The sequence below is a fragment of the Cervus canadensis genome, chromosome 5, assembly GCF_019320065.1.
Source record: "Cervus canadensis isolate Bull #8, Minnesota chromosome 5, ASM1932006v1, whole genome shotgun sequence".
NCBI classification, from domain to species: domain Eukaryota; kingdom Metazoa; phylum Chordata; class Mammalia; order Artiodactyla; family Cervidae; genus Cervus; species Cervus canadensis.
In genome coordinates this window covers 7,020,055-7,041,886 of record NC_057390.1, presented here as the reverse complement: position 1 = coordinate 7,041,886, position 21,832 = coordinate 7,020,055, and the positions used below count along the sequence as shown (strand labels likewise).

The 21,832-nt window shown below is 43.8% G+C and overlaps 1 protein-coding gene across 2 annotated transcripts in view; it reads right to left on the bottom strand.

Moving 5' to 3' along the window:
• LOC122441443 (interleukin 18 receptor accessory protein) overlaps positions 1–21,832 on the bottom strand; it is a 32,409-nt gene that overhangs the window by 9,143 nt on the left and 1,434 nt on the right. For both annotated transcript variants that reach the window (XM_043468043.1, XM_043468044.1), the window contains exons 2-6: positions 17,245–17,415; positions 16,129–16,450; positions 15,518–15,701; positions 7,095–7,245; positions 1,757–1,822 (exon numbers count right to left, since the gene is read on the bottom strand). In XM_043468043.1, the coding sequence (XP_043323978.1) occupies positions 1,757–1,822; positions 7,095–7,245; positions 15,518–15,701; positions 16,129–16,450; positions 17,245–17,377 (856 nt within the window). In that variant the 5' untranslated portion in view covers positions 17,378–17,415. The remainder of the gene's footprint in view (positions 1–1,756; positions 1,823–7,094; positions 7,246–15,517; positions 15,702–16,128; positions 16,451–17,244; positions 17,416–21,832) is intronic.

The following is a 21,832-nucleotide window of genomic DNA, read 5'->3' as shown; positions in this document are numbered from 1 at the left end:
CCATCTCATCCTCTGTCACCCTCTTCTCCTCCTGCCCTCAATCTTTCCCAGCATCAGGGTCTTTTCCAATGAGTCAGCTCTTCGAATCAGGTGGCCAAAAGCATTTGCGTGTTAAACAAAAACCCTGAGGTTTTGGTGATTATCTGGATATTCAGCTCTATTTTGAATTGTGCTCTGCGGATTGGTGTGCATGTAACTACACTGCCCTCTTTCTACCCATTTTCTAGGCAAGGGTTATCCAGAAATTCAGTATTTTAACCATATAAAGTCTAGGGACTTCATTTGAAAACTCACCTTTACACCTTGATAATGCTTTTCTTACAGTGATAACAAACATTCACTGGTACCATACGTAATTAGGGCTTCCCAGGTGGCACTAGTGGTAAACAACCCGCTTGCCAATGCAAGAGACATAAGACACTCAGGTGCAAGCCCTGGGTCAGAGAGATCCCTTGGAGGAGGGCGTGACAACCCACTCCAGTCTCCTTGTCTGGAGAACCCAAAGGACAGAGGAGCCTAGCGGGCTACAGTCCACAGGGTCGCAAAGAGTCGGACACAACTGAGGCTGCTTAGCACAGCACAGAGGTAACTTGGCTATTTTTATATTAATTAATGCTTTTCCTCCTTCTTTGCTCCTTCCTTTCATTCTTGTGACGTTGCCTGTACTATTGAGTTGGCAAAAAACTTCATTTGGGTCTTTCCATAAGGTCTTACAGGGAAAACCCAATGAACCTTTTAGCCAGCCCAATAGCCCTGTTTCATTATCAGGATATACCGCTCCCGCCACCTAGTGGTAATTTACCATATCTATTCTGACATTTCTTTTCATAATGAAATATATTATCTTCTTGTTTAGTCACTAAGTCTTGTCTGACTCTTCTGTGACCCCCTGGACTGTAGCCTACCAAGCTCCTCTGTGGGATTTCCCAGGCAAGAATACTGGAGTGAGTTGCCATGTCCCCCTTCAGGGGATCTTCCTGACCCAGGGATCAAACCAGTGTCTCCGGCTTTGGTTCCTGGGTTTCTTACCCCTGAGCCATCAGGAAAGCCCTAATTAGCATCTAAAAGAAACTGCTACTCGGTGGTCTTTTACAATAATATTACTTTTTCCTTTCTTTCTACAAGAATAAATACTTTATTAGCACTTAAAATAGCATTTATTTTACTGGAGCAATCCGCACTTGGCTTTGAAGACAGCATTCTTATTTGGCTATGTGGGAAGATGTAGATATTATTGAAGCTGACAAAACCAAAGGGAACCACTAGAAGTCGCTTCCCCCTCCACTCCAAAGAAGACACTACTTTGGAATACAACTCATTTAAACAGGGATTGTAGCATTCTCTTGTGATTATCTTAAAGGCCAAACCAAACACTGTATTCATAAATACTTGGTGCTGCCTAAGTTGGTAAATTGGTTAAATCTATAACCAATGGACCTAACCAATCTGTGTTCCAATTTATGTGGAGTAAGGAAGAAGCTTTTACAAAAATCTATTAACCATGGTTGACATTCAAGCCACCCTTATTTCTCAATGTAATTTTGTGAGGTCACTTTGGCTTTGTCCACTTACAGTTTTACAAACCCTGACTTCAGGAGATTTAGCAACTGTATAAGGTCACAGAACTAGTCAGTGGCCCCGTCTAGATTCACCCCCGGTTCTGTTTGACTTGAAATCCTGATGCTCTTCCTTGAATCACACTTAGACCTGCTCTCAGGACAAGGTCATTCAAGGGTAATGACCCCACCCATCTTACCAAGTTCTACTTCCAAGGTGTCCTTGATGGGATCCAGAATATCTGGTTTGAGATTAGTGTTCTTCACTAAAAGATAAAATTAGAAATCATTATTTGCATTGGAAATCCGAAGGCCTGGTCTGCACAGTCACGTTTTGATCTAATTTGGGGGAACATTTTCAAATTTTATCCATAATCCATAAGACTAGAAATTGAAGTTTGCATGTGAAAATCATGCTTCCAGAAATGACTGTGACATCAGATTGCAGGTTTTAGCAAAACATGAATCCTTGATAAGTCCATATCTGCCTGGGTACATTTTCTTCCAGGCCAGACTGCTTGCCAACCACAGACTTGAACCCTCATCTTTTCCCTCCAAGGTTGGTTTGTGGTCCGTCTGGAGAAACGGAACAGGAAGGAGAACCCACCTGAGAAAATGCACAGGTCAGCCAGATAGGAGTCTACCTCTCCCTCCATCCTCAAGTTTACAATTTATTTCAAAGTAAAGGTGAGTTCAGCCCTTCATGGATCATTATCCCTCAACTTCCTGTCATAAACTTTCAAATGTGCCACCACTGTCAAAGTCCCTCCTGAAGATGCCTCATCTCCTAAGATAGGAAAATTCATCTCTTCTACTCTGGGCACCTCCTACTCCTCTCCTACTTCTCAGAGACCTCCTTCCTTCAATTACACCAACTTCTTCTTGTATCTTTGACTTTCTCTCTCCTCTCTCTCTTCCCATCAGCATTTATCCTTGCTCAGTCTTTTCATCTTTTTTTTTTTTTTTTTGCTGCTCCCTGTGGTGTCTTGTAGGAATCTTAGTTCCCTGACCAGGGATTGAACCTACAACCTCAGCAGTGAGAGCTTGGAGCCCTAACCACTGGACCTCCAGGGAATTCCCCAGTCTCTCCATCTTGAAACAGAGGAAAAACGCTCTTCAACTCACATCCCCACCCCTTCTCCTTCCTTCCCAGCTGAGTTCTGGAAAGAGCACTATGTGTTCATGTCCTCCCTCCCCTCCCCTCCCATGTGTCTGATTTCTGCTCCCATCTCTCCACTGAAACCCCTTTGGCCAAAGTTGCCAGTGACCTCCGTGACCTCCTTGCACAAAAATCCACTGGGCACGGCTGAGTTTTTAACCTGCTTTCCCTCTTAGTAGCTAGGCCAGGAAGATGCCCCAGAGAAGCAAATGGCAGCCCGCTCTAGTGTTCTTGCCTGGGAAAGCCCATGGACAGAGGAGCCTGGTGGGACCCTCCGCGGGGGTCACAAGAGTCAGACACGACTGAGCGACTAAACAGCAGCAGGCAGCCTTGGCTGCGCCGGGCATGCTCTCTGCTCCTCCTTGGGTTGCACATCTCTGCCCCGACGCTGGCCTGTCCTCCCAGCCTCTGCTCACTCCACGAAGGGCTGGGGGCTCCTCCTCGCACGGCTCTGCCTCTTGTGAACCTCACTCCTCAGTTCTCTCCCTGCGGTCTGCACTCACCTGCTCTCCACGGGGGCAGCTCAAGTGCTGCAGGCACCTTTCCTATGAGCCATCTCTGCCCTTGAAAGGTTCTCTCTCCTGCGTCATCGGTTTCACTTCCTCTACTGCTCCCTCCCTGCCCTTCCACTGATACCCACTTGCTGATGTAAATAATGACCCTTCTCTTCCCAGAGCCAGTGATCTATTCCTGGGTCTCACCACACGAGGCCGAGCCTCACTCCCTCCTTGCAACGTGTTATTTCCACGTTCCGGGGCAGTTTTCCTCTGTCCTTGCACCCCTGCTTCAGCTCCGGTGAGATGCTCCCTCACCCCCAGCACTGGATGCTCTGGGCTCTCTCCTCTCTGTCCTCACAGCCAGCCTGACCCCGTCTCCCTCGACCGTATGCCAACCATTCTCACATTCACAGCTCCAGCTCTTAGATCCCAGTCTGGTGTATCCAAATACCCACTTGTCACGGTGACTTGACGACTGAAAGTCCTTCCAAGGCTAACACTGAATTTCTTCCTCATACTCACTTCTTTTACAGTGTTCTTCTGTCTCATGGCATGATGCCCCTGTTTACCAACTCATCGTGCCAGAAAAGTAAACCGTCTTTGATTTCCCTCTTTCATCTTGCACTTAAACTCCATCTCTAATCACCTTTGCTAGGTCTGCTCAAACAGGGACCACAGAGGACTTCCCTGGTGGTCCAGTGGTAAAGAATCCACCTTCCAATACAGGGGACAAGGTTCCAACCCTAGCTGGGGAATGAAGATCCCACATGCCATGGGGCAACTAAGCCCAAGCCACATCTAGAGAAGTCCACGCACTGAAACTAGAGGAGCCCCACACGGAAATGAAGACCCAGCACAGCCCCACCCCCTGAAAAGTGACGAGAGACATCTCTTAAGAGCATAATTCAAACCTGTTGCTTCTCACCTGTTTCCTCTACCAGCCCCGTATACCACATCCTGTCCTTCCCATTCTGTTCCATCCCATCCCAGCTCATCCCATTCCTCCCCATTCCATCTCACCTTCCCTCAGTGTACAGAAAATCCACCTCCTCGCCCAACTTAAAACCTGGCTCTCATCCTGGACTCCTCCTTTCCCCTCTTCCTCACTCCTGATTCCCAAACCCCTTTACAAATAACTTCCTAAATATTTCTGGAGTTCATTCACGTCTCTCTATCCCTCTATCCCTCCTAGTTCAGGCCACCATCAGCAATTGCCTGCTTGACTCATAGCAGCCTCCTAATTCTTCTTCCTGCCTCCACTGTTGCTCCCCCAAACCCATTTTCTGCACAATAAGCAGAGAGATCTATGTCAAAATCAGATCTATTCATGACACTCTCCTTCATAGAACCCTCAATGGCTCCCGGTTGTTCCTTGGACAAAGTCCAGACTTACTAGAACAGTGTGGAGTCAGTTCTGCTTCCAGATACCCTAACTCACTTTCTTCTTCTCCCCGGAATGCACCATGCTCTCTCTCATCTCTCGCACATTAGCTGTGCTGCTCACTCTGGCTGGAACAGCATCTTACCCATCTTCAGTGGACTGATTTGTCTTTGCCCCTCACTACTCAGCTTGGGTACCCAGGTGTGGGTTTGATGGGTCTCCCACATGCTGCACTGCTTCCCTTTGTCTCTATTCATCCTACTGAACTGTAGCAGCCTGAATCCTCCTGGTTTGTCCCACAAGATAGAAAGTTCTGGGAGGTCAGAGAAATGTCCAGATGCCCACTCTTACATCTTTAGCATCAAGCCCAGGGCCTGAAATGTATTAGATGTTCTACAAATACTTGTGTGAGAATGAATACATGAGAGCATGAATGAGTAAGTGAGGAAGACAGGAATGATGAGAGAGAAGGCATGAAAAGTTGCAATGGATATTTCAAGGTATCCTGTGGGAGAGAGAAAAGCAAATCCTGCCACTGAAAGTTTGATGGGGTGAGTTACCATGCCTGAGTGAAACAGCAACTGAACTTGGAGGAGAAGCTAGCGCTCCAAGTGGGCTATTTGCCTTCTAACCCCTCACCCAAGGAACAATCTCATATAAATGTGAGTCGCTGACATCGAAAGTGGTGGTGAGCGCAAGGGCCAGGAAGTAGACAGGTCTCAGGGTGACCCATGTGGTTTGTATCTTGTAATGAAAGAAGAGGAAGTAAAAGTAATTAGTGGATTTACTAAGATCTAAGTCAACGGTTCTGTATGGTTATGTTTTGAGATCAACCATACTTAAATTAATTATATCATATAGTTTATCCATACATACTTGTAAATCTAATGAGAAAGACCCAAGGGAAACCTGGGGATGAAAGAAGAATAAGCTCAATGGGCCAAGAAACGAATGACAGGATATTCAACTTTGATAGCCGTCAGAGAAACGTAAATTGGAATGGGAAAAGAGAGTCCGGTTGATTCAAATCAGAAAGTCTGAAAGCTCTTCTAACTTTATTGAGGCTTTCAATGGCTGAGTCAAAGATCTCTCTTGCTAAATGTCACATTGCACTTGAAACTACGTGGGTTATTTTCAAGTACCTTTTGGTATTGATTTCTAACATAATTCCACAGTGATAAGAGAACACACTCTGTATGATTTCGGTACCTTTAGATCATGAAAGTTTTACGCCTTGTTTTATGTCCTTGGATATGTCCCAGTGTCTCCTGGCTTATAGTCTATGGAAACTTGAGTAGAATGTATATTCTGCTGTTGTGTGAAAACTGTATAAATCTTAATTGTGTTGAATTGGTTCACAGTGGTTTTCAGGCCTATTATATCCTTCTACTTCTCTGTATATTCATTCTATTAATTTTTGAGAGTTTGATATTCAAATTCTAACTAAAATTCTCAATCTATCTACTTAAAAAAGTAATTGTAATATATAGAACTATATGTAACTTTGTTCTGTATTTTCTAACTTTCTTATAAATGTATTATCATACTTTCATAATTCAAAAAATAAATAAATAGAAAGCCTGAAACCACCAAATATTATTAATATTTGGGATAAATAGGAATCTGTGCATTGCTCATGGGAGTATAATTTAGCAAAATATTGCCTAAGAACAATCCCATGTGTTTGTAGCACAAATTTCATTTTATAACATAAAATGATATCCTACTTTATTAATGGAAATATACATATGTAGCAAAAGCATAAACACATAAATGGAAAGAGTGGGCTATATCTGCAAAGAGAGGAAGTGGGAAGGGCTGGGGACCCAGACCTCAAGCTCTATCTATAACATTTTGTTTCAGTAAAGAAACAGTGAGATGGAAAAACCATTATTAAAGCTGGTGATAGGTACGTGAGTGTCACTTATCTCTGGGTGTGAGATATTTAGTATTATTTTTAAATGTATTATCTCTCATGTGTGAAATATTTAATCTTTTATTTCTGTGCATGAATCCTTCATTTTTTTATTAGGATTTTTTTTGAGGTAGATCATTTTCAAAGTCTTTACTGAACTTGTTACAATACTGCCTCTGTTTTATGTTTTGGTTTTTGGGCCAGCAGGCATGTGGGATCTTGACTCTCTGCCCAAGGACTGAACTCACATCTCCTGCATTGGAAGGCAAAGTCTTAACCAGTGAACCACCAGGAAAGTCCCTCATATTGTTTTTTGGTTTTTGTATCACAAAACAAAGAATCAGTGAATAGAAAACCCAACTTGTGACCTGAATATGATTCATAACAAGGCCTTCCTCAGAGGATGGAAGCTGGGTTAATGGAAAAATTGATATTTGCCAATATTCCAGGCTTTTCATGACTACAGTCTATGACTATCTCCTTCCCCCAGCCCCCAAAAGGAAAAAATCACTAAGCCAAAGAAGGTAACTTTAATTGGGTAATTGGACTTGAAATAGCAAATATTGAAACCAAAAATCTCACTTACCAATGGTTTTCACTTGAATAACAGCTCTTACTGTCCATGAACTTGAATTATCTGTCTGAGTGTAATCACACACATACGTGCCCTGGTGATAGTCATAAACTTCATCCAGTTCAATTAGGTTTCTCCTCTTTTCAGAGAGAAGTTTTCCATTCTAATTCAAGAGAAAAGAAAATTAAATAACTTAACCAGAGAATTACTATTCGTATTAAGCTCACCTATAGCCAAACTTCACAAATTTGAACCAGAGAAGAAGGTCAGTCTGATATAAGGATATTTCAGAAAGTCATACCCTCAAATTGTGAAAACATTCTGTATTTGTATCTTTAGGGGCACTGTGATATTTACTGAATGATGGGTGATCAGTATATCACTAGTCCTGTAATCATTAATTCTCTAACCTTCACGTAGCACCTGGCCTTCCAACTTCTCACTAAAAGTGTACCAACAAGTATTCCAATGGTATATTTCTCACCACTGCAGTCAAAATTAAAGAGATTAAAAAAAAGTAACAAAATAATAATAACCTATTACCCATGTAGAGACTTCCCTGGTAGCTCAGTGATAAAGAATCAACCTACTAATGCAGGAGATGAGGGTTCAATCTCTGGGTCAGGAAGGTCCCCTGGAGAAGGCAATGGCAACCCACTCCAGTGTTCTTGCCTGGGAAATCCCATGGACAGAGGAGCCTGGCGGGCTGCAGTCCATGGGGTCATACCAGAGTTGGACACGACTGAGCCACTAAACAACAATGCACGTAGACTGCAAAGCTTTTTCTCATGTGTGTTTCATATGATCATTCCAAGGATTCTCTGGCTGGGTTTGCAGACTCTATGCTTCCATTTTACAGACGAGAAACTGAGGTTCTGAGGTCTGTGTTTTGCTCTATATCGTATAGCTCATGAGAGACCTGAGAATCCAGCTTCATTTTTCTGACTCTGAGTTTCATGTTCTGATTAAGGAATTTCCCTTCCACTTTGCCTGCTGACTTGCAGAAGCAGGAATTCCCCTCCTCCAGTCTCCGGTGTGCTTCCTGTGGCCTCAGAAAGAATTTCTAGTAGGTTGGCCAGGGGCTGAGAAGAAGGTCAGAGCTGGTCAGAGCTGGGCAACTGCAGGTAGGAAGTCAAACAAGACCAAGAAGGGGGGCAGATGAGGTTAGACAGTGTTTAGTGGATCTCAAGAATCAAGAAAGTTTTAAAAGGAAGCTTCAGAGCATGGGGTAAAACTGAGATGAAACTTCTAGAGAAGATGGTAATATACCTGCAGAACAGAAATTGGTGAAGGTGGGTTTTAAATTATATGAGAAAGTAGCACAGAGAAGAGGATGCAGAGTTGGAACCAGACTGCAGCTGGGCCATGGGGAAGATGAGTAATTACTAAGATTAGTAATTACTGAGTAATTACTAATGAGCTTGATTTTTCTTTTTAATGAAAAGTAAGTATGGCTGAGTATGTATCATTAAGATTTTATGAGATGGAGGCTTCCCTCGTGGCTCAGTGGTAAAGATTCTGCCTGCCCACACAAGAGTCAAGGGTTCAATCCCTGATCAGGGATGATTCTACATGCTAAGGAGCAGCTAGGCCGTGCAGCAGCTATTGAGCCTATGCTCCGTAACGAGAGACGCCGCAGCAGTGAGAAGCCTGCGCACCTAAGCGAGAGAGTAGCCCCCGACTGCCTCAATTAGAGAGAAACCTGCATAGCACCGGAGACCCAGCATAGCCGAAAATAAACAAAAAACTTAAAAACCAGCATTTATGAGATAGAACTCAAGCGAAACATCAAAGAAAAGAGATAAACCATTTGTCTCAAGAGGGATGGGAAGCCCTTCTAATAAGACAATTGTAAATGATCCAGGTAGGAAAGAGGTGCCGCTGGGGCCTCATGAGAAATTCTTTGTTTCGCTCAGATATGAACCAGTCATGAGCAAAACAGGGAAGGAGGAGAGTGGAGAGTGTATAAACAGCATCAGTGAGTCCTACAGGGAACTGACATCTCTGACGCCCTGTGGATTGTAGTGTTGCACAGAGCGTAGGAAGTTGCCCAGGATTCAGAAGTTTCACAGTGAGAACAATTGAATGAGCCAGTGTATGGACCTTGGGAATAATTTCCAAAACCCCTTCCCTCCCTGGCATCACATCAGCCTTTGGTCTGGCGAGTCTTACCTGCTCACCAGCTCTCCATGACCCTGGGTTCACAGGGTGCCACTGGGCACCAGGAACAAGAAGAATGAGGCCAGAGGAAATGAAAAGAAGTGGCGGTCTATGTGTGAAACTTCCATGGAACTCAGGGTTCAGAGAGGACGCGGCAGCCACGTCAGTGCTGTGGCATGCGAGTGAGGCCGTCTTAAACCACCAATGGAAAAGTCACTCAGGCACAGTCCTCCTGGCAGGACGTCATGGCCGTGTCGTGGGCACCTGGGTTCAGTGCCCCGAGCCCTTCCAGAAGAGCCTCTCCCACTGCTCTAACTCTGCCTTGGGTCAAAGACTCACTAAAGATTGAACAAAAAAAAAAAAAAAAAGATTGAACGAAAAACACACTCCGCTTAGGATTAGAAAGAATGAATCTCTCAGTCTTGTCGGACTCTTTGTGACCCCGTGGCCTGTGGCCTCTGTCCATGGGATTCTCCAGGCAAGAATACTAGAGTGCATTACCATCCCCTTCTCCAGGGAATCTTCCCGACCTAGGGATTAAAGCCAGGTATCCCATATTGCAGGCAGATTCTTTACCGTCTGCACCATCAGGGAAGCTCTCCCAGTGATACTGACTTGGTAAAAAACTTCATTTGGGTTTTTCCACAACATCTCAAAGAAAGACCCAAAGGAAATTTTGGACCAACTCAATATAACATCATCTCTAGATGAAGTCTGTTTATGCCAGTTATTTGTCCTTATATTTTTATTTAGGACTTCCTTAGTGGCTCAGATGGTAAAGAATCTGCCTGCAATGCAGGAGACCTGGGTTTGATCCCTGGGTCAGGAAGATTCCCTGGAGAAAGGTATGGCAACCCACTCCAGGATTCTTGCCTGGAGAATCCAATGGACAGAGAAGCTTGCTGGGCTACAGTCCAGTCCATTTGAGTTCATTGATTAATTTATTATTAATTTTAAATTTATGATAATTAATAATTTATTTATTCAGTTCAGTTCAGTTGCTCAGTCGTGTCCGACTCTCTGCGACCCCATGAATTACAGCACGCCAGGCCTCCCTGTCCATCACCAACTCCCAGAGTTTACTCAAACTCATGTCCATCGAGTCAGTGATGCCATCCAGCCATCTCATCCTCTGTCGTCCCCTTCTCCTCCTGCCTTCAATCTTTCCCAGAATCAGGGTCTTTTCCAATGAGTCAACTCTTCGCATCAGGTGGCCAAAGTACTGGAGTTTCAGCTTCAACATCAGTCCTTCCAGTGAGTACCCAGGACTGACCTCCTTTAGGATGGACTGGTTGGATCTCTTTGCAGTCCAAGGGACTCTCAAGAGTCTTCTCCAACACCACAGTTCAAAAGCATCAATTTTTCGGCACTCAGCTTTCTTCACAGTCCAACTCTCACATCCATACATAACTACTGGAAAAACCATAGCCTTGACTAGACGGACCTTTGCTGGCAAAGCAATGTCTCTGCTTTTTAATATGCTATCCAGGTTGGTCATAACTTTCCTTCCAAGGAGTAAGCGTCTTTTAATTTCATGGCTGCAATCACCATCTGCAGTGGTTTTGGATCCCAATAAAATAAAGTCTGACACTGTTTCCACTCTTTCCCCATCTATTTCCCATGAAGTGATGGGACCAGATGCCATGAGCTTAGTTTTCTGAATGTTTAGCTTTAAGCCAACTTTTTCACTCTCCTCTTTCACTTTCATCAAGAGGCCCTTTAGTTCTTCTTCACTTTCTGCCATAAGGCTGGTGTCATCTGCATTTCTGAGGTTATTGATATTTCTCCCGGCAATCTTGATTCCAGGTTGTGCTTCTTCCAGCCCAGCGTTTCTCATGATTTATTTATTTATTATTAAATTATTAACCTACATCTCTGATGTCTCTTGCACTGGCAGGCTGTTTCTTTACCACTAGCCCCTGGGAAGCCCCATTGGTCTAATGTCATCACTTTTAGTGAAATGCCACTTCCAAGAGGTTTGTGACTTTCCATGATACTGTATGTGTGTGTGTGCATGTGTGTGTAAGCACAGGTGCACACACACACATGCAATGCATGCATTTCATGCAATTCATGAAACATAACCTAAATGATGACCTCTCCAAATCTTAATCAGAATGGATGCATGTATATGTACAACTGAGTCCCTTTGCTGTCCACCTGAAACTAACACACTTCAATATAAAATAAAAACTTTTTAAAAAGATACAATTTTAACAACAGTCATTGTTTGCCTGCTTTTAAGACAGATGGTTCCTCACCATTAGACACGTCGTGACCTTTGCAACCAAACCAGAGAAGAAATAAAACTTCCTTTTGTACATGTCACACAGTGTTAGGGTTTAGTTCATAAGAGTGGTTTATACAGAAAGCTGTCAACTACCCTATAGATTGTGCTTACCAGAAAGCAACAATAGCTTTCATTTCAGGGACATGAACATTAAAACTTCAAATGCATTTTCAACTTAAATAACCTGGGACAGGCTTACGTTCTGGGACTTGGAACAGCCACCTTGACATAGTAAGATGTTGATCACCCCAGATTACAGATTCATTTGAACCGTGGGAAGCTTTGTTCTTAAGAGAGAACTGAAAATAATGAACAGAACCACTGACTTTTCTTAATACAATTTAGAGGTTATGAAATTAATGTGTTTTTTTTAAATTGAAGGATGTTCACTATAATATTGTGTTAGTTTCTTGTGTACAGAAAACAGTTTCACACACACACACTATATGTATCAGTTCAGTTCAGTCGCTCAGTTGTCTCTGACTCTTTGTGACCCCATAGACTGCAGCACGCCGGGCCTCCCTGTCCATCACCAACTCCCAGAGTTTACTCAGACTCAAGTCCATAGAGTCAGTGATGCCATCTGACCATCTCATCCTCTGTCATTCCCTTCTCCTCCCACCTTCAATCTTTCCCAGCATCAGGGTCTTTTCAAATGAGTCAGTTCTTTGCGTCAGGTGGCCAAAGTATTGGAGTTTCAGCTTCAGCATCAGTCCTTCCAATGAACACCCAAGACTGATCACCTTTAGGATGGACTGGTTGGATCTCCTTGCAGTCCAAGGGACTCTCAAGGGTCTTCTCCAACACCACAGTTCAACAGCATCAATTCTTTGGCACTCAGCTTCCTTTAGAATCCAACTCTTACATCCATACATGAGTACTGGAAAAACCACAGCCTTGACTAGATGGACTTTTGTTGGCAAAGTAATGTCTCTGCTTTTTAATATGCTATCTAGGTTGGTCATAACTTTCCTTCCAAGGAGTAAGTGTCTTTTAATTTCATGGCTGCAGTCACTATCTGCAGTGAGTTTGGAGCCCCCCAAAATAAAATCTCTCACTGTTTCCATTGTTTCCCCATCTATTTGCCCTGAAATGATGGGACCAGATGCCATGATCTTAGTTTTCTGAATGTGAGCTTTAAGCCAACTTTTTCATTCTCTTCTTTCACTTTCATCAAGAGGCTCTTTAGTTCTTCTTTGCTTTCTGCCATGAGTGTGGCATCATCTGCATATCTGAGGTTACTGATATTTCTCCCAGCAATCTTGATTCCAGCTTATCCTTCATCCAGCCCAGCGTTTCTCATGATATATAAGTTAAATAAGCAGGGTGACAATATACAGCCTTGACGTACTCCTTTTCCTAATTGAACCAGTCTGTTGTTCCATGTCCAGTTCTAACTGTTGCTTCCTGACCTGCATACAGGTTTCTCAAGAGGCAGGTCAGGTGGTCTGATATTCCCATCTCTTTCAGAATTTTCCGCAGTTTATTGTGATCCACACAGTCGAAGGCTTTGATAGTCAATAAAGCAGAAATAGATGTTTTTCTGGAACTCTCTTGCTTTTTCAATGATCCAACGGATGTTGGCAATTTGATCTCTAGTTCCTCTGCCTTTTCTAAAACCAGCTTGAACATCTGGAAGTTCACGATTCATGTATTGTTGAAGCCTGGCTTGGAGAATTTTGAGCATTACTTTGCTAGTGTGTGAGATGAGTGCAATCGTGTGGTAATTTCAGGGTTCTTTGGCATTCCCTTTGTTTGGGATTGGAATGAAAACATTACATATATACATGTATATGTATATACATATACATACTCTTTTTCATATTCTTTTCCATTACAGTTTTCCACAGGATATTGACTGTAGGACCCTGTGCTATATAGTAGAAGCTTGTTGTTTATTTATTTTATGTACAGTCATTTGTATCTGCTAATCCCAAACTCCTAACTTATCCCTCCCCCTCCTTTCTACTTTGGTAGTCATAAGTTTGTTTTCTATGTCTGTGAGTCTATTTCCTTTTCATCAATAAGTTCGTTTTTGTCTTATTTTAGATTCCACATATAAATGATATCATATGATATTTGTCTTTCTCTATCTGACTTACTTCGCTTAGTATACCAGTCTCTGGGTCCATCCATGTTCCTGCAAATGGCAATGTTTCGTTGTTTTTTATGGCTGAGTAATATTGTATTGTGTGTATGTGTGTGTGTAGACCACATCTTCTTTATCCGTTCACTGGATGGACACTTAGGTTCCTTCCATATCTGGGCTATAGTAAATAGTGGTTCAATGAACAGTGGGGTGCACGTGTCTTTCCAAATTAGAGTTCTGTCTGCATACGTGCTCAGGAGTGCAGTCGTTAGAGTGCATGGCGACTCTGTTTTTCCTTTCTGAGGATCCTCCACACACTTCTCCATAGTGCTGCACCAATTTCACAGTCCCATCCACAGTGTCGGAGGGTTTCCTTTCCTCCACATTCTCTTTAGCAGTTTTTATTTGTAGACTTTTTGATGAAGGCCATTCTGACCAGTGTGAAATGATTCCTCATTGTAGTAAGGTGTTTCTTAAATTAGGATTTCAGTGGGGCAGTATATTTTCAGCGTCACTTTAAAATATAAAATTGAGACCTTAAGCACACACTCACCCTTCCTGTTCACTTACTTCTGCAATGACCATAACACCAGTTGTCATTGAATCTCAAGAGAATCAAGTGAGGAAATAACATCTCACCCCACAATAATTTTACCTCCAGGAGCATCTGATGCTGAGTCTAGGAATACAAAAAGTCAATAGATAGAGACTTTCCTGGTGGTTCAATGGCTAAAACTCTGTGCTCCCAATGCAGGGGGCCCAGGTTTGATCGCTGGTCAGGGAACTAGATCCCATAGGCAACTAAGCCCTAGTACAGTAAAAAAAAAAAGGGGGGGGGGAAGGGTTAAACAAATCATAAAAATTATTTGATCAGTGGCAATTTAAAATGATAATTTTACATTAATAAACAGATATATTTGGAAGTCAAATTTAAAGTTTTGCATGATTTCTTAAAGCAAAGTATTGAACTTCAAACAAGCATTACAAGTGTAGGAGGCAATTTAAATTCTCTTCCCAGATTCTGCCACCCAGGGGTCAACTGACATCAAATGACTTTAGAAGAGATGCTCAGGCAGCGTCTGTGTATCTGACAGGACTTAGTAAAACCATAAAACTTGTTTTTGTCATGAGGTTTACTCACATGTCGTTCCTAACTCAGAACCATTTGGGAACTTGTCTTTCCCTAGAACCCCCCACACACAACTCACCTGTGCGAGACACCTGTCACCTGGGAGTCCCTGTGTTGGCTGTGTGGTCTTCCCAGATGTGCCCTGTTCAGAAAGTATTATCGCCTCCTGCTTCTTTTAGAAACCCTTTAAGACACACTTGTTGGGTGTACCTTTCACCTTAACCATACCCTTTGCTTTCCAAAGGCAGTAAAGTTGAACAAATCAGGTTTTCTGCATGAGTGAGTGGCCATAAGTTTATGTCTTAACCTCCCATGTCATGTACTTGAATTTTAGAAATTTTTCTGGCACGGATCAGGAGGGTGATTCTAATGACTGGAACATCAGACTCTGTGGCTACTAGGGGATAGACTGCTTTAGGAAGTCAGGTCTTCTCCGTAGGCATGAGGCCATGCTTTGGGAAGTTCTGGAGCAGTGGTTCCACAACATTTTCAGCACCAGAGACAGGTTGCATGGAAGACAGTTTCTCCATGGACCCGGGTGGGGGGAGGGGGTGGTTTTGAGATGACTCAAGCACATTACAATTATTGTGCACGTTATCTCTATCATTGTTACATCAGCTCCTCCTCAGACCATCAGGCGTTAGATTCTGGAGGTTGGGGACTCCTGCTCTAGACCTCAGATTCAAACCCATGCTTCTATAGTGTACTTAAAGAGCTATTACCATAAAGACAAACTCTGGCATCAGATTCAGAGAACTCATTCTTACCTGGTACCAGGTCACCTCTGGACTTTGTGCATCACTTTGGTGGCTGAGACCTGGGCAGTAAATGGAGCTCATGCTACCAAGAAGAAGGTGTTGCTCATGTGAGACAGAACTCTCACAGGACATATTTGTTTGCGGCTTAACTTCTAAGATCATCCAGACACAGCAGGCATTCTCTTGGGGGCTCCTAGGGAAGTTAATAAGGTCCCGTGAACACAGATCAATCCAGTCAGTCCTAAGGGAAATCAACCCTGAATATTCATTGGGAGGACTGATGCTGAAAATGAAGTTTCAATACTATGACCACCTGATGCAAAGAGCTGACTCATTGGAAAAGACCTTGATGCTGGGAAAGATTGAGGGCAGGAGGAGAAGGGGACGACAGAGAATGAGATGGTTGGATGGCATCATTAACTCAATGGACATGCTTTTGAGGAAACTTTGGGAGATGGTGAAGGACAGGGAAGCCTGGCATGCTGCAGTCCATGGGGCTACAAAGAGTCGGACCGACTTAGCAACCAAACAACACCACCAACAACATGAACACAGATGCTATGCTCAGATAGTAAAGGACTTGGAGATGTTTGCAGAGAGAAATGCATTTGAGACATTACCTCATCCTAGGTCTACACATGTATAACCCGGCATGGTTTATCCCTGTGGTCAGAAAATGAAGGGTGCTCTTCTCCTGGATGACGTGAGGAGCATTCTGAGTGATTTCTACTGCTGGGTCTCCATTCTGAGGCTGCAGGTACCACTGGACATCAGAGAGGTTCTTATTACCACTACAAGGCAGGTGTTCAGAACCTCGGGTGGGTGAGAGCTGACTTCCGTGGTAGAAATGGGATTTCTGTGGCTCTGGCAAATCACAAAACAAGACAAACTCCTCCCCACACCTTGCAGAGTATGTTCTAAGCAGCTTTTCAGTGAAGCAACCTGAAAACCACAATAAGCAAAACAACACAGAAACACATTAGAAGATGAAACTCTATAGCGCTGGTGCATAAACACTATCAAGAATAAAGCAGATATCTAGTGGGAAACAGTTGTACAGCCCAGGGAGCTCGGCTCAGGGCTCTGTGATGACCTCGAGGGGTGGGGTGGGAGGGAGGAGGGAGGTCCAAGAGGGAGGGGATACGTGTATACATACGGCTGAGTCATGGTGTTGCACAGCAGAAACTCACACAATATTATAAAGCAATTACATTCCAATGAAAAATAAAAGTAACTCTTTATCTTCCAACAGTGACTGAAAATTGCCTATTTTCTATTAAATAAATATTGAAAGTTGTAATTTTAAAAAAAGAAGACACTCTAACTTATATTTCCAAAGAGTATTTGGTTTCACAAAGAATTAAGCTCCCATGGGTGTCTTTCTTCTTATTATTTTCCATTTTGTGAGGGAAAGAAGTTCAGATCTAATTCCCTTCCATTGGTCTTCAGCATCACTAATAGTAATGGAAGTTTCCTGTTAGAGATGGCCAACCCACCTGTAAATCCTCTTCAGTTGCATCCACTGAATACTCAGCAAGGGTAACTGGGCTCTCCATCAATGCTTGGAATCAACTCAAATCTGTTCAGCCCAATCATGTCTCCTACCCCCATTTTAACAGCAGAAAGGAAGTGCTCTGGATAATTATATCATTTCCTCATGTATCACAGAATATCTGTCACTTTCACCTTGGAACATAAGACTCACAGGGTCAGCAGGAAAAGTGAAAAACCCCTACCTGGAATATTCAGTCCTCTGATGCTCCCTCCTGCGATAAGCCAAAGAAATATCCAGCCCAAATAAAGCATCATTCTCCCTGGGTCCCTGTCATCACTGCAGGACATTGGTTCTGTGGTCAGAGTAGAGGACATTTCCCCTCAGAGCTCCACCCTGAGGATCCTCTTCATTTCTGTAAATCAAGAAATGGGAAATGAAGAAATTGGAACCAGCAATCAAAACGCAAGTCACACAGGAAGCTTTGAAAGGGCAGGTCCTACCCAAAAGCCCTCATATGCCCACACTTAAGTGGTATTTTCAGTGGTGTGTGGAAGTCCCTGCATACCTCACTTCTTACTCAACTGAAGGAGGAAGGGCATCTCCGACTCAGGGTCCTGCTTGAATTTACCCTCCGTACAGTGTGTTCTTTTGATGTTATTTCTTCCTGGAATACTTTTTTTTTTTCCTTAAGTTTCTGACCAAGTATGTATATTTTTGGGCTTCCCTGGTGGCTCAGACAGAAAAGAATCTGCCTGCAATGCAGGACACCCAGGTATCTTCTGGGTCGGGAAGATCCCCTGGAGAAGGGAATGGCAACCCATTCCAGTATTCTTGCCTGGAGAATCCCATGGACAGAGGAGCCTGGCAGGCTACAGTCCATGGAGTTGCAGAGTCAGACAAGACTGAACGACTTTCACTTCACTTCTAATCATGTATATTTTCATGAGCAGTTTAGAAAGAGTTAGGAGAAAGTTTTCCTGAAAAGATGATCCAAGTTGTGTGAAAATGTCAGATCCTCGTTAGGGAAGCTAGTCCTGTAGCTCACGTGTATAAATGAGAATGTCTGTCATTTGCTGGCTTGTAACAGATGTTAGAGAATAGAGGATGCTTGACTTACTGTGCCCCAAGTAAGACAGGGAGCTCTGTTGCTGGGTGGCATTTCTAAGGATTCTCTGAAGTCTGAAAGGAAAGAAGGTCACCCCCAGGTAGAATGTCAGACCCTGGACTGTGTTCATGGTGGTTTTGTCCATCTTTTTGATAGAGTGGCTGTTGGAACTTTCAAACCATTTGAAAGAGAGGAGGGATGAGGTTGCTGGGTGCGTACCTGGGTCCATCCAGGTTGTTGTTATCGTTTAGTCGCTCAGTCGTGTCCAACTCTTTGTGACCCCATGGTTTGTGCAGCAGTTTGAACATTCTTTGAAGACATTGCCTTTCTTTGGGATTGGAATGGAAACTGACCTTTTCCAGTCCTGTGGCCACTGCTGAGTTTTCCAAATTTGCTGGCATGTTAAGTGCAGCACTTTAACAGCATCATCTTTTAGGATTTGAAATAACTCAGCTGAAATTCCATCATTCCGCTAGCTTTGTTTGTAGTGATCATTCCTAAGGACCCCTTGACTTCACACTTCAGGATGTCTGGTTCTAGGTGAGTGATCACACCATCGTGGTTATCCTGGTCATTAAGACCTATTTGGTACAGGTCTTCTGTGCATTCTTGCCATTCAGATTGCCATAACAGAAAACCAAAGACTGGGTGAATTATACCCAAGAGAAACATCTTTCTCAAAATTCTGGGGTCTGGAAAGTCCAAAATCAAGGCACCAGCAGGGTTACCTTCTGTGAGGCCTCTTTTCTTGGTTCATAAGTGACACCTTCTCACTGTCCTCATATGGTGGAAGGGGCTACCCATGTGAGGGAGATAGAACACGGAGACCACCCTGACATGAAGCGCAGAGGAAGTTTGGAGGAAAGACTCAATATTGACAGTCAAAGCTACAGAAAATTTGGGTGCAAGCAAGACTGGGCAGCTTCTGTTAGGCTTGGCCATGGCAAGCGTGGAGTGTTTAGGGTGATGGGGATGAGGGAGTTGGAGAGGAGCGTGGAGAGTGGGGACAAGCCACGCCCTCCCCAGGCTCCCCTGCGCACAGAAGACAGGACAAGGAAATGTTTCTGCCGGTGCTGGCTTCATTCCACCTTGGAGGAGAAGGAGCTGGAGGGGTAGCAGGCTCAGTGCAAGTGAGAGTGAGGAGAGACAGCATGTACCGACTTCTCTGAGGAGGCAGGAAGAGACAGACCCAGAAAACCACAGAGACATTATCCTGGATGGAGGCAAACAGAGTCATATACACTGGGAGTTCCCTCCAGATCCGTTTGCCCAGGGTGGACCCAAAGTCAGGATGTTTCCACCTGGCGGCTGATCTGCTGCGAGGAGGGCACGCTCAGTGAAGAAAGGGCTTCACAGGATGGTGGAAAGACCTAGGGTGCCAGGGATGGGGACCAGAGTCACTGCATCAGTTATTCCCAGTGGTGACAATGGCAGGGGGCGGGGGCTGTGTGGGCGGCGCTCTTATCTTCTTACCAAGATTGTAAGCAAGGAACAGGGCAGGGTAAGTAACTGCCTTTCAAGATGAGGTCTGCTTCCCACCTCTGCTTGCCTTTCCTTTGCCTACAAAGCCCCTGAAGGGACAATATCTCCAGCTCCAGTCACTGCCTGGAAACAAGGTCTACAAGCACCTGCCTAGAAAACAAACCTGAGAATGTCATTTCTGTGCTGATAACCTCACCAGCCCTCCACCTATGAGATAAAGACTCCATTCCAAAGCATCAGATGCCAAACCCTCTATGACCTGATATGGCTCCCTCCTGACTTATCTTGTGCTTCATCCCCAGAGAGACCTCCATTGACCACTTGCGGCACGATCAAGTGGTCTACCTCCCTCCTTATTCCCCACTGCACCAGCCAGCAGCCATTTCTCTTATTAACTCATGTGTTGGATTACTTTGTCTTAGCACTCATTATTGTCTTGTTTTAGAGACTTTTCCCCTAACTAGAATCAAAGCTCCATGCCGGCAGGAACTGAGCCTGTCTCGCGGGATGCACAGTCTCCAAGTGTGTGGCTCACACAGAGCTCAGTGAGTCCTCATTCAGAATTAATCCACACCACAGTGTGGTCATTTTATATACCGTGTTCTCCCACTAGGTTTGGAGCTCCTTAAAGGCAGAGATCCTGTTTCAGAAATCTTATCTCCAAAGCCTAGGACAAATCTTCGTGCATAAATCATAATCAATTCTATTGTCCAAATAAATGCAGAAGAATTCAAGAGGAGTCAAAACAAATCAATATCGACAATTAACTTGCTGTGTGACTCTAGCTAAGACACTTAGCCTCCCTCTGCAATTCAGGATTTTTAATTAGCAAAATAAATTATTTGGACTGTAATAGTTGTTTTTCCACCTTAGAGCTTGGGGGCTCAAACTTCTGGGGATTTGGCTCTGAAATCTGCTTTTTTTTTTTAAAGTTCCCTGACTGGGGAAATCATGAGACTCTATGATTTCTAAGATTATCTCACCTCTAACATTCCACAGTTCCATGATTGAATGACCAATGACCAATCATAGAAAATCGGCTACCACGACACCTATAAGTCTCCGGCCCTCAGAAATTCCCATCCAAATATTGAGTGGACAGATGTTCTGTCCATGACAAGTTCACTTGCTGGGTTAGGACCTCAGGCTGCCTGGGACTGTCTCTAGGCAAGGCCTTTGTCTCTGGGATTGCATTTCTCAGATGACCTCCATTACAAGAATCACCCAGAACACTTATTACAAATTCACCTGTCTGAGCTCTCCAAACCATATTAAATCAGATTCTCAAAGAGAAGAACTTTGGGCTCTATATTATAAAGAAGTGTCAGGGGACTTCCCTGGTGGTGAAGTGGACAGGAATCCACCTGTCAATGCAGGGGACAGGGGTTCTATCCCTGGTCCAGGAAGATCCTACATGCTGTGGAGCAACTAAGCTTGTGTGCTACAATCACTGAGCCCATGAGCCTAGAACCTGTCCTGGTAACAAGAGAAGACACCACGATGAGAAACCTGCACACCGCGATGAAGAGGAGCCGCTGCTCATCGCAACTACAGAAAGGCCTGCGTGAAACAATGAAGACCCAGTGCAACCAGAAATAAATAAATAAATGAAAAAAAAAAAACAAGTGTCAGGGAAGTCACTGTGACCCAGGGAGCACCCCTGGGCAGTCCTGCTCAAGGACAAGAACAGAGCTTTGGGAGGTAGGTCCGTGCCAGGTTACGGCAGTTATTGCCAGCACTGCTATCAACTGAACGTGGGAGCTAGTCCGTTCTGGAAACCCCATCCGTGTGGGATAACTCAATGGGTATTGTTTGTCAACATCTACCTCTTCGAGATCTTTTAGTATCTATGAGATGCCTTCCATTCCACCATCACCAAAACACTTCCAAGAATCATAAGGAATTACCCAAGGTGCATTTACCAAACATTTATCATGTACTGAGCAACTTAAAGAAACCAGGCTGCAAGTCTTTCATGGGAGTAAAACAATAGCCAGGAAGCTCTGAATCTAACGGGGTCCTGCCCTTTTACATACTTTATGCTCACACTTGGGAAGGCAGATGTTGTCTTTCTGGTTTTACCGATGGACAACCAAGGCTCACATTGCTGAAAGAGTGGTCACCACTATTAATGATAATTACACATCTTAGAAATATTAGAAGAGGAATTTCTGTCCATATGAAGAGGGTCTCAGAGACTAATTTTCCTATCACCGTATGTCATCACCTCGGAGGAGGAGAT